The sequence below is a fragment of the Gastrolobium bilobum genome, unplaced genomic scaffold (genome assembly GCF_033153095.1).
Source record: "Gastrolobium bilobum isolate Gb01-03AN ecotype WA unplaced genomic scaffold, APGP_CSIRO_Gbil_v1 utg44165, whole genome shotgun sequence".
In the NCBI taxonomy this organism is placed as follows: domain Eukaryota; kingdom Viridiplantae; phylum Streptophyta; class Magnoliopsida; order Fabales; family Fabaceae; genus Gastrolobium; species Gastrolobium bilobum.
In genome coordinates this window covers 85,081-98,539 of record NW_026895661.1, presented here as the reverse complement: position 1 = coordinate 98,539, position 13,459 = coordinate 85,081, and the positions used below count along the sequence as shown (strand labels likewise).

The 13,459-nt window shown below is 35.4% G+C and overlaps 1 protein-coding gene across 1 annotated transcript; it reads left to right on the top strand.

Moving 5' to 3' along the window:
* Positions 1–12,747: 12,747 nt before the first annotated feature.
* LOC133287114 (flowering-promoting factor 1-like) lies at positions 12,748–13,140 on the top strand. The gene has a single exon (XM_061484673.1). The coding sequence runs from the start codon at positions 12,748–12,750 to the stop codon at positions 13,138–13,140; it is 393 nt and encodes a 130-aa protein (XP_061340657.1).
* The last annotated feature ends 319 nt before the right edge of the window (positions 13,141–13,459 follow it).

The window sequence follows — 13,459 nt, the reverse complement described above, 5'->3', positions numbered from 1 at the left end:
GACCTTGGGCTTGTGTGGACTTTGGCTTGAATTGTTAGCTTGCGAGGTAAGCTTTCGTGTCCTCGGTTTTGCTCATTGTTGGTTCCACCATACCTCATGGAGGTATGGTTTATATGCATGATGTGTTTTGTGAAATTATGTGATTGAAATGCTAGTGAACTGTTTTATTAAGTGCAAGTGTCTTATGATATGTATGTGGTGTACCACCTAGACAATAAGTTTGAGTATGTGGAGATATACAAGATGGTGACTCTGTGTGTGAGGTACAAGCGGTGTTTCTTGTACTGTAGATTGTAGACATATGTAATCCCTACATGTTTATTCTCAGGCCAGTAGGATTACACCATCTACATTTTTTTAGAAGACGTGTTGTTTTTTGTCCACGTATCACAAAATAAATGGACTGATACACTGAATTCAATACATCTGATGCACTAAAGATTTATTCCATTCCTGAGTTACTGAAAATAAATTTATATTATGTTGCAAGAAAAACATTTTTCCCCACTTATATTTATCATATATGTGTAAGCATATTCTCACTCTACCCCATTTTTAAACATACTAATATTCTTGTTAATTTAAAGTCAAAGAATTATATGCGGACTACATTTTTCTTTAAATACCAATTTCAGCTAATCATATAGTCTAATACCCAATACCAATTTCAACTATAATAATAAATTAAAAAGGGTTACTGATTTTATAAATTGTAGCCAAATTTTAGTTAAACTGAATGTTTTTAAACATATCATATCTGTTTTTATACATCAAACTTATTAGCAATTAAAAATAAATATACACTATTTTATTTTAAATTTGTAACAATATTTGTAGGGTTACAGGAAAATCAACTTTGAAGTCAGTGTGAGGGTCCTTCGACTCAACAGAGAAAATGAGGAAAGCCGTTAAAAACATTCAATCTTACACATGCTATACAAGGTCTATTTGTAGTGCAAATTTATTCCTATTATTAAATTTTTAGGTTCAATTAAACTCATAAATTCTCATATTGTCTTATTGTATATATCAAAGTTGTTTGCAATTTTAACAAAAATGCATAGTAACTTATTTTTATTTTCCAAAAGTATTTGTAAGCTTACAGAAAACTCAATTGTACATTGATCAGGGACTTTGTTCAAGTCAAGTAATCAAACAAGGGAGAACACCAATATCATTTAATCAAACCTCTGATATTGAAGGTTAATTTCATCTTAAATTATAGAGTTTTTATGATTAGTTTAATTTAAATAAAAAAACGATGTATATATCACACAAGTTCTTTACTCAGTGATATTTTTTATGACAATCTTTGTACTTAAAAATTGTCATTTTAAATTACTTTTTTAGTAGGAAATCAACTTACAATCAAAATGAAATTCACAATCATTGATTCATGTCTGCTATACAAGGATTATTTGACGTTCAATTTCCTTTTCCTATTATTGACGTATTTTTATTTTTTAAATGAAACATTTTTCTTTTGCATTTTGTAATGAACTCATTCTTTTTTTTCTTTCATCAAATGCAAAATATTTCAACTTGACAAAACAAGATCTTCATTTTCACCATTGAATAATTTAAGTGCAAAATGTACCCCGATTGAAAGACTACATTTGAAGCCTTGCAAGCACGTCATTCAAAAAATTATATCATTTTCTCAATTTTGTGGGATGGAACAATTAATTCCATTGAAACTAGAAGGAAAATTTTTATCAACCCCTAGAAAAATGTAAGGATGTCTTATTATTTTCCAACCATATGTAAAAAACTGAAAATTTATAATTTAACAGTTACTTTTCATTTGATTTAAAAATAAATGTTGTCGCATGTGCAGTGCCAAGTGAGGTTTCCAATGACAAAATTGAATTGACAATGCTATACCTGAAGACTGAGAACAACAAGGTACTCAGTAAATAATAAAAGATTTTTTTTTAAATTCATGAGTTTTATTCTGAATAAATTGAACCTAATACTAAATTATCTTTTCAGAAGTTGTTGATCTTGGGGAAACACCACTTGTAGATTCCAATGAGTAAAATGGCTTTAATAATCCCATATTCGATGGTGGTGAAAAACAAGGTAGTCCTTTTTTTTTGTAAACAAAAGGGCTAAGTCACAAAACAAAGAAAGAACCAAAAAAGAAACCTAACTATTGCAACTCAAAGCACGAGGTCTCCCAACAGCTGACAGATCAACAAGCAACAGTAACTGGATGCCAGGAGGAGATTCTTGCCAAACAAGATTGTCTTCCTACCCCTAATAGTCTAATATGAAATTTGCCAACCAGTCTACACACGAGTTACTCTCCCTCAAAGTATGCCTGAAAGTTACAGACCAGTTTTTATTGATCCATGTCCGAAATCTTGCTAAGGATGTGGAAGAGGCTGCAAACAAATGTACAAATCTGGCTTCTAACAAAAGAATCATGGTAGCCAACATATCTTGGCAGTTTTCCAATTGGGTGCTGTTAAAGTTAATGTGGGATGGGGCTGCGCGTGGTAACCCGGGTCCCGCTGCTTGTGGGGGTGTCATTCGTGATGAGTGCGTAAGTGGCTCAGTGGCTATACTTATAAATTAGGGAGGTGTTCTTCATTCAAAACAAAATTATGGGGTGTCCTTAGTGGGTTGGAGATAGCATGGAATGCTAATACCGTAACATCATTATTGACAAGGTAGTCCTTTACTGGTAGAATACATCTTCAAAAACATTTATTTTATTTGAAAGAAAGGACTTTCATATTTAACTATGTTTGCATAAACCTATGATCTTGGGGATTTTAGTTTTCAATGTAATTTTTGTAGAGCTTTATTTTGGTATGAATAAAGAGTTGAAAATAAAAATGATACTTATAATCCTGAATTTGCAATTTGTTATATAAAAGGAAAAATTCAATTTCCATTCTTAAGAAAACCTCCTCACCTACTATTTATTTTGACAAATGAAATTGATAGTAGGAGCTCCCGCTTCATGCAAAATATTCGTCAATACAATAGCATGTTTGCATTCATTTTAATCGGAGGAAAGGTTGACACGTCTTTAAACAAACGCATAGCTTCTCCACAATTTATTTTGAGTAGACAATTTTTTTATAAGATTGATTCCTTACTCCCAACTGAAGGACGACAACCAAACTTTAATAAATTGTATATCTGCGATACTCAAAATGAGATTTCAAATAGATGAACCCCTTTAGGTGAATATAGACCAATATTCTGGCTCGCGCAATGGAACGAGACTGATAGTTGAAGAATTAGGAAATAACATCCTTGGTGCAACTGCTGTTATAGGAAATTATATTGGTCATAAAGCTTACATTCCACGAATAAATATGATTCCATCATATCCTAGCATTCCTTTGAGATTCGAAAGAAGACAATTTCCAATTAGTCTATGCTTTGCCATGACCATTAATCAGAGTTAGGACCAATCTCTTTCTTATATTGGACTATTCTTACCGAAACCTGATTTTACTCATGGACAGTTATATGTTGCTATTTCTAGAGTAAAATCTAGGAATGGTTTGAAGATAATTAAATTACATCAAAGAGTATCTAGCTCTATGGACAGAGCTAAATTCAGAAAAATACAACCACATAATATCTGAAGGAGGAACATGAAAAATCATCAAATCATCTTGATCTAGCTTTAGCAGAGGAAGATTTGAATTTTAGATGAAAATGGAAATTTATGTAAAAAAACTAACATTACCCAGAAGTGTATCAAAAGATTTGAACTTTAATACATGAGTCTTTATTCTTCTATTTAAATTTAGTAACATTTATTACATTCATATTAATTTCCTTCAAAATTTATTTCTATGTATTTTACAATATTTAATGTATAATATTCATATCAACAAGTAATAAAAATTATTCCATTATAACCGCTGTGCTTCGCACGGGTTAAAATATTAGTCATTCTTATATTATTGAATAATTTTTTATTAAATTTTTTTATTTTGAAAATTTATTTTTTTATAAAATATTATATTAATTTACAATAATTTGATCCTTCGTTAGTATACTTTAAGATTAATGTTATATATATGGTTGAAATATATAAATCATATGAAAATAAGAGACTTTATTATTATTTTTCGTAGAAATTTAATAATATTTAACACAAATAATCAAAGTAATAACTAATTATAATTCAAGTGTTACTTTCTTCATTAAAGATAATTAAATTATCAACTTTTTTATTTTCGATCGTTAAATTTCACACTAAATTCAATTATTAATAATGTCTAACATTTTTTATAATTTATTCTTTCTCTTTTGATATAATGAATAAGATGATTAAATTTATTAAAAATTATTTTATTTTTTAAGCAACATTAAATGAAGTATAATAAGAGAGAGGAGAGTTACCAGAAAAAAGAAAGAAAGTAAAATACCTTTTGAGCTTTAACAAAAATTATGGGACCCATTTTAGGGATATGTTATTCTACTTATCTTTTTTCTGTTTACATTGGCCTACAATCCACCAACACCATTAGATCAAGATCTTCAATAGCAGAGAGAAATGATAAAGGTAGTTAAGATTATGATCTAATGATACTTAAAGTAAAAAGAAAATAGTATCGAGCGCGCGTAGTATACGCGCCAAATTTCTTTTCTCTGATAGAACCTTCAACTGCCATGGGAGAAACAAGATCGGCGTCGACTGAAGAGGAAGATAACTTGAATCGGAGTATCAAGAAGCCAAAAGGGCTGGAAATCTAAGATGAGGTAATGGATGAACACTTGCATGGAGGAGATCCATGCACTCCGGGATCTCTAATGGGGGAAAAAGTAGCTACGGCAAGCAAACCACAGACCCCTGGTAAGGAGACTTATGGTGAAGTTGATTCACCTTCTGGTGGTTCCTCAAGGAAGAATAGTGGACGGAGACGTAAGATTGTATCCTATAACGATAAGATGATACGTCTCAATGGAGCTGATGACATGACAGATGAGGACTGGATGTCTAAACAAAGAAGGGAAGAAGAGGAGGAGGATATGCTAGAGGAAGGTGCTGCTGATGGAATGGAGAATCCTCTTTGTCTATCGTACAAGTTTTTGAAGAGTCAGCACAAAGAGGATTGTAAACAGTGGAGGAAAGCTCTCATTATTAAGCTCCTAGGGAAGAGAATGGGAGCTCGTTTTCTGATGGCTAAGCTGGTGAGAATGTGGAATCTGATGGTGTTCTATGAGGTTATTGACATGGATAATGGGTATTTGGTTATCAGATTTCAGGATGATAGTGATTATAACCATGTTCTTCATGAGGGGCCATAGATAGTTGCATATCACTATATGTCAGTACAGAGGTGGAGGCCATTTTTCAATCCTTATGATGAGCATTTGAAGAGACTTGTTGTCTGGATTAGAATTCCAGGTTTGCCTTTGGAATTTTATACCACTCATAATCTTTGGAAGATTGGTAGTATTTTTGGGAGGACTCTCAAGATTGATAAAAATTCTCTGAGGAGGAATGAAATAAGAGATGGGGATATCACAGAGAGAGCTAGGTTTTCTCGCATTTATGTTGAAGTAGATCTTAGGAAAAGCTTCCTGTCAAAATTTAAAATAGGGGGAGAGTATTACATATGGGGTACGAGGGGCTTCATATGATATGTTTTGCGTGTGGCATGTATGGTCACAGGAAGGATTCTTGTCCTAGCACTGAGGGTCAAAAACATACCTCTAGAGATGATGGGCCAAATAAGGAGAATCAAGGTAGGATCGAGAAGGAGAAAGGAGTAGTGCAGTAGAAGAAAGATGAGGCATTTGGCAATTGGATGGTGGTTCAGAAACTAGGAAGAGGACGCAATATGGGAGTCTTTCCAGTTAAATAAGCTGTTAATAAAGAAAATAGTCCTAAACCTGTTGAAGACCCAAGTACTATTGTGGTTGAAAATTCTGGTGTTAGAGAATTGATGAACTCAGATTGTCCAATGGAAGAAGTAGCCCCTGAGGGTGATATTAAAATAGTTGAAAAAAAGGAAAGTGTGGTGAGTAAAACAGATGATGGAGGTGGGAATGAGAGAAGGATAAGGGAACCACCCATGAATAATAATAATTCAGGGCTGGAGAAGCAAAAGAAAGGAGGAGGGAAGTCTGGTGTGCCCAAAGGATCAAGTGTAGGGTCAACTGGGGTGCAGAAAGCCAAATCAAATTCCAAAGGGACTGCGAATAAGAATCATATTTCAGAAAATCAATCTCCTAATTCTTTGCTTGTGGGATCTCAGAAGGTGGTTAATAGAAGTAAAGGCCCAGAGGGTGGAGTTTTACAACCAGCACACGAGCCTCCTAACTAAACCATTGGGAAAAGCAAGGGAGAGGGGGCCATGAACATGTTGAGGTATGGACACTGTGCTCAAAATGGGATGGAGCTTGATAAAGTGAATTTAGCCCTGGGAAGGGCTAGAAATCTTCATAATAACTGATGGATCAGCCCTTTGTGGTTGAGGTACTTTTATTTTGTACAGTTATTTTTATGAATCTTTGTTCTTGAAATTGTAGAGGGGTGGGGAAAAAGAATTCCCTTCTCTGATTAGAGACATTAAATATAGGTTTAATATTAAAGTTTTGGCTTTGTTGGAGACTATAATTCAGGGTGACAGGGGTGAAACCATTATTAGGAAGCTGGGTTTTCCTAAATTCTTTAAACAAGAAGCTGTGAGATTTTCTGGAGGGATTTGGATCCTGTGGGATGACAGAGATGTTGATGTGGAGATTATTCAGTTTCATCATCGATATGTCCATACAAGAATTCAGTATCTTGAAGATAAGAGAGTTGATTTTGTTACTTTTGTGTATGGGAGTCCTGGGAGGACTGAGAGAATTAGCCTTTGGGAGGACTTGGAGGAGTTGGCTAGTGTAATCAATTCTCCTTGGGCCATCCTTGGGGATTTTAATTCTGTTTTAAGCTTGTCAAAGAAGGTTGGAGGTAAAGAGGTTTGTTGGAAGAGTATCCAGGATTTGCAGAAGTGTATTGAGATCTGTAGAGTAGCAAACATTGGTTATAAGGGTCCACGTTTCACCTGGAAGAGGGGAAGATTACAAGAAAGAATAGATAAAGCTTTTGCTAATGAGGAGTGGAACTTAACTTGGCCTAATAGAGTGTTAGGCCATTTACCTTATTTTAATTCTGACCATACGCCAATATTAATTAGCTGTTGTCAAGATTTACAAGGGAAAAAGGGTGTGAGACAGTTTGAATTCCTTGCAGCCTGGCTAACAAGCTCTGATTTTGAGAATATTGTCAAAAAAATGTTGGTATAAGGACGTGGACTGGATAGCTGCTAGAAAAGAGTTTGAGGTGGAGACAACCAATTGGCATCAAGATATTTTTAGAGAGGAAATGAGACAGAAACACTGAATCTATGCCAGAATTCAAGGGTTGGATCTTCAACTAGAATCTCGATATGATAGGGATCTTGAGAGGTTGCAGAAAGACCTATGGAAAGATCTAGAAAAAATTCTGCTAAGGGAGGAGCTAACTTGGTTCCAAAGATCAAGAGTTAATTGGCTGAAATTTGGAGATATGAACTCTAAATTTTTTCACTCATCTACTATTGCCAGAAAGAGATTTAATAAGGTGATTGCTATTAAGAATGATTCAGGGGAATGGTTAGCAGATATGAAGGAGATGGTGGATACAACAATGAGTTATTTTGAGAAGCTGTTTCTAGCTGATGGTGATGATCATGAGGAATTACCTGTTAAAGGTGCTTTTCCTAAGGTGGAGGGTCTTGAGATGGACAAATTAGCTAGAATTCCAGATGATGAAGAGATCAGAAAAACTATTTTCAAAATGGGCAGGTTTAAGGCTCCATGCCCAGATGGTTTGAATGCAGCCTTTTTTCAAACTCAGTGGCACATAGTTGGCAGATATGAGTGTGAGCTGATCAAGAGTATTTTTGTTGAGCCTATGAAGGTGCAGCTAGTTAACAAAACACATATTTGTTTGATTCCAAAGAAGGATAACCCTGAATGCATGAAAAAGTTTAGACCCATCAACCTGTGTAATGTTTCTTATAAAATTGTTACTAAGGTGATTGCTGATAGATTGAGAAAATGGATGCCTAATTGGGTTACTCCTAATCAATGTGCATTTGTGAAAGGTAGACATAGTGCTGACAACATTCTAGTGGCTCAGGAAATTATTCACTAGATGAGAAGGAAGAAAGGCAAACAGGGATGGATGATGATTAAAGTTGATTTGGATAAAGCTTATGATAGGCTTAACGAGGAATTCATTCATGAGACTCTCCAAGACATGGGGCTACCAAATGATCTAATTTCCTTAATTGATAAGTGTGTAGGTACCAGTGAGCTTAACATGCTTTGGAATGGGCAGCCCATTAGGTACTTCAAACCTTCTTGTGGAATTAGGCAAGGGGATCCCTTATCCCCTTATCTATTTGTCCTGTGTGTGGAAAGGCTTGCCCAGCTAATCCAAGTAGCTACTGAGGTGAAAGCTTGGAAACCAATTTCTTTGGGAAAGAAAGGCCCTCCCATCTACCATTTATTTTTTGCTGATGAGATCATTTTATGTGCTGAAGCTTCCATTGATCAAGCTCATGTCATCAACCAAATTCTTAAAGCCTTTGTTATGAGTTCTGGTTAGAGAATCAGTAAGGAAAACTCGGGTATTCTGTTCTAAAAATGTTAGTTTTGGAAGAGCTAAGGAGATAAGTGATTGCCTTGGTATTGGAATCACTCCAAATTTGGGGAAATATTTGGGAGTGCTGTTGAATCATTCTAGAGTTAATAGAGCTACTTTTTGAAATGTCATGGATAGAGTTAAAAATAGGCTGAATGCTTGGAATGCAAAATCCTTATCTTTAGTTGGGAGGCTAACCTTAGCCAAATCAGTGCTATTTGCTTTGCCTACCTATGCTATGCAAACTGCCTGGCTGCCTAAAGTTGTTTGTGATGATGTAGAGAAGCATACTCGTGGCTTTATTTGGGGATCTTCTAAGGAAAGGAGAGGCATTCATCTTGTTAAATGGGAGAGAATGTGCTCTGCCAAACAATATGGTGGTGTTGGGTTGAGGGACTTAAGAAATTTTAATCAAGCCTTTGTCATGAAAGTGGGGTATGGACTTTTGGCTAATAAAGATGCTTTGTGGGCCAGAGTCTTGAGGAATAAATACAAGCAAGAGGATGGATTATTACCTCAGATCTCGAATCCTGGTAATGCTAGTAATATATGGAAGGGCATTTGCTCATCTTGGAATAATTTTTTTGGAGGGACTGGGATTTTACTTGGGAATGGTAGACAAACTAGATTCTGGTATGATAGCTGGGTCCCTAGTCTTGGCAAGCTTATTGAAAAAGTCATTGCCCCTATTCCTGAAGAAGTTAGCCTTTGGGAAGTTGCTTTCTGTGTGAATCAAGATAGGGAGTAGGATTATGACAAGTTTAATAGATATCTCCCTGTAGATGTTTGTGAAGCTATAGCTAAGATTGAGCCACCTAAGGAGGAAGAGGGTGCTGATAGAGTTATTTGGAGTCATTCAAGTAATGGGGTTCTTTTTGTGAAGTCAGCATATCAGGCTATTGACAATGATCTGTCTGATATGCAGAATCAGAATCAGTGGTGGAATCTGGCATGAAATTGGAGGTGACCAGAAAGGACTAAGCATTTCTTATGGCTTCTTTTAGAGAGCAATTTACTAACTAATGAGCAAAGATCCCATAGACATATGGGAGGTGAGGCTCACTATTTTAGATGTCATTACCCTTGTGAAGACTGCAGCCATGTGGTGAGGGATTGTTACTGGGCTAAACAGGTGTGGAGCTGTCTTATTCATAAGTCCAGGTATAATTCATTTTTTTCTGGTAGTTTTGTGGGCTGGATTCATATTAATCTGAAGAAAGGAAAGGATAATAATCAAGACTAGACATGGAAACTTACTTTTGGAGTCACATGTTGGACGTTGTGGCAATCAAGAAATAATTTCGTGTTTAAGAAGGAAGTGTGTTCCCCTGAGTCTGTTTGTCATAGGATCGGGATCTATGTTCAAAATGTAATTCATGATGAGGCAACTCTTGATGAGGCTGCTATTATTTCGAAGCAGAGGGAAGAAATTAGAGTTCAGTGGACTCCTCCTTTAAAGGGATGGATCAAAATAATTTTTGATGATGCTTGTTCTATTGATGGAGTCCAAAGTAGTTGTGGGGGAGTCTTAAGGAATAGTGATGGGAAATGGTTGTTGGGCTATATGAAGAAAGTGGGGCAAGGCAATGCTCTGAAGGCTGAACTCTGGGGAGCTTTGGTAGGTCTCCAGGTTGCTTGGGACCATGGGTTTAGACAGATCCACATGGAAGGAGATTCAACCGAAGCGATTCAATTGATTCAAGAAGGAAGTGCAGCTGATCATCCCCTTTGCTCGTTGGTTATAGAATCTAAGAGATGGTTGCAAAACCATGGAGGGTTATGTTTTGGGGTGTAAATGGGCTGGGCTGAGCTTTGGCCATCCTGGCCCAAGCCTATGTCAAAAAAAATTCAGCCTATCTGGTCTACTGGCCTATTAAAGGCTTTATTTGTAGGCCAAGCCCAGCCCATTTTCAAAAATAAGAAAGCCTGACATGGCCTACAGGCCTTGTAGGCCTCCCACTATATATACTAAGCAAAAAAAAAAAATGTATAGAGCAAAGAAAGTTCCATTTATGCATGAACTAGTACTTCTTATAAGAAAAAAATGACAAACAAGAAAGAGTCAACATAATACCTCAGCTCTAGAATGTATATCATAGAGGAATAGAGTCAAAGAAATGAGAAAAATAAGAAAAATACAATTACTGGATGCTGAAATAAAGTCTACAAGAGAATGTCATTCATATAAAAATCTTTAAACCACCATCAAGACAAGAGAAAGAAGAGTATTATTGAAAGATCTTCATCAGTAACATCATAATCCAGCAAGGTACCCATTGTTCCATGGTATTAAGCTGCAACAACATGTAAAATTTGGAGACATTAAACAAGTTTTCCTTTCATAAAATAAAATAGCACAAAAAATAAGAGATATTGGTATTTGGTACATTGTGTCTTTGCCACATAAAATAAATATTATTTTATTATTTTATTTTAATAAATTAAATAGGCCAGCCTACAAGGCTGTAGGTCGGGCTTGACAAAATTGGCCTATGCCCTATTTATTAAATTTTTTTTTATAAGCCTAAGCCTACTCTACTTTTCTGAAAGGTCGGGCCTGTGCTGGGCTCAATGTAGGCCGGGTCGTAGGCTGGGCTGGGCCAGCCTGGCCCATTTACACCCCTAGTTATGTTCTCTCATATAAACAGGGAAGGAAATGAAGTAGCTAACTGGATGGCTACTAAGGTGGACCAAAGATCTTGGGATGTAGTTATTGTTCCTAATATTCCCCTAAATTGTAGGATGTTGGTAGAGAAGGATCTGTTGGGGGTTAGAGCTTTCAACAGTCTTTAGGTAGTTTCTGTTTGTTTGTTTTTTCCTGATATCCAAAAAAAAAAAGATTAGGATCTAATGATATTGGAGAGTAATAGGCAAAGGTAGGTAGAAAAAAAGCAGGTAGAATAACCTATCCCCTATTTTAATAGTTTAGAAGAAAAAAAAATCGACTTTTGGTGTCTCTGAAATTCAAAATAGATTCAGTTCGTCAAAATTGTGGTCTCTAAAATTCAAATAAGACTCACATTAGTCCCTCAAAAGGATTAACATGAATTTATTTTGAATTTCAAATAGATCACAAGTCGATTTTTTTAATAGATTAAATTGAGTCTCATGATATTTGTTGAGGACCCAAAAATACTTTACTAAAAGAAAGGAAAAAATGTGTGTCCTTTTAAAGAACATAATCTTAGGTCTTTCTAAGAGAGATAAATATAAAGATGTGAGTTATACGGTAAAAAAATAAAATTAGAGGTATAATTTCACTTCTTTAGGTCTATCTCTATCTTAAAAAGATTTAAGTTTTTGTTATTTTAAAAAAACACATAATTTTCACACACACAAAAAATACAGTCTTTCAATAGTACAAGTCAAATAAATACAAGTTAACCACAAGTAAAGTGCATCAATTAGTAACTCGAGGTGTAGTTCAGTTGATTAGGGTGCTGAGCTTCAAGAGTCGGAGTCGTGAGTCTAAAGTTTGAATCCTGCTTGGGGCCAGTGGAGAAAGTCGTACCCTTCAATTCACACTAGGAATTAGTCTCACTCCGAAGAAGTGGGGATACCCTTGAATTTACTTAAAAAAAAGTGCATCAACTAGTAAGGGTTATTGTTGCAACTATTTTTCACTGTTATATTTCTTATTATTTTGTTATGGGAATTATTTTTCACATTTAATATGAGATAAAATAATTTTCCTTGTTATCAAAAAAAAAAAAATTTATTTTCCTATACATACATATAGAAGAGAGACAAAAAAATTATAAATGAAAAAAACATAAATAAATCTCAGCATATTATATATGTAAAGAAAAATTGTTTTGTCCCGTATTAAATGAGAAAACAGTTCCACTTTTGTTATTTAAAACAAAAATAATTAATGTAAGAAAGATGTAATATTTACTTGAAAATGAAACTATAGCTTCACGTATCTGGTTTATTATAAGCGTGTTCTAATGAATCTAATATATAGGTCATCCTTCAAGTGAACAGAAGATGCAATTCACGTATACAACATTGAGAATCATAGATATATAGAATATTCACGGAAACCCGGTGTGAGAGAGAGAGAGAGAGAGAGAGAGAGAGTGGCAGCAATGTCTGGTGTGTGGGTTTTTGACAAGAAAGGAGTGGCAAGGCTCATAACCAACCCAACAAGGGAATCCTTCGAGCAGAAGCACCCACCACATCCTGGTGGCACAGCCACCGCTCCCGGCGCCCGACCAAGAGTCCTCATTTACCTCCCAACCAACCAGGTCATTCGTTCCTACACCGAACTCGAACACCGACTCACCGAACTCGGTTGGACTCGCTACCGTAACTCGCCCCCCTCAGACCTCATCCAGTTTCATCGCTCCGACACCTCCACACACCTCATCTCCCTCCCCAAAAACTTCGCCAACTTTAAGCACTTTCACATGTACGACATCGTCGTTAAAAATCGCTCTTTCTTTCAAGTTCGTGACCCCACTACGTTATACGAAGCCTAAGCCTCCTATTGTCATTGTAATTATCATGTGTACGCCAACTCCATCCCCACCCTACCATGCATTTTCTTAATTTTTTTTTTTTTTTTTTTTTTGTCTATGCTTCTTCCTTGGTTCATCATGTCATCGAAATATTATTAAACTTAGGCACATTTCATTTCCTTGTATTATTGAACGACTAATTGTTTTAATTTGTGGAGTAACTTTTTTTAATATTCCCTTTCTTTCTTTTTCTGGTTTATGTATTAATTATGTATTATTGGTGAACATTGTATCTACATGCATAATTAGTTACCTAAAACCCTAATGTACTAGTCATTAA

Coding starts and splice junctions, on each gene's coding strand:
- LOC133287114 (XM_061484673.1), top strand. CDS start 12,748: ATGTCTGGTGTGTGGGTTTTTGACAAGAAAGGAGTGGCAAGGCTCATA.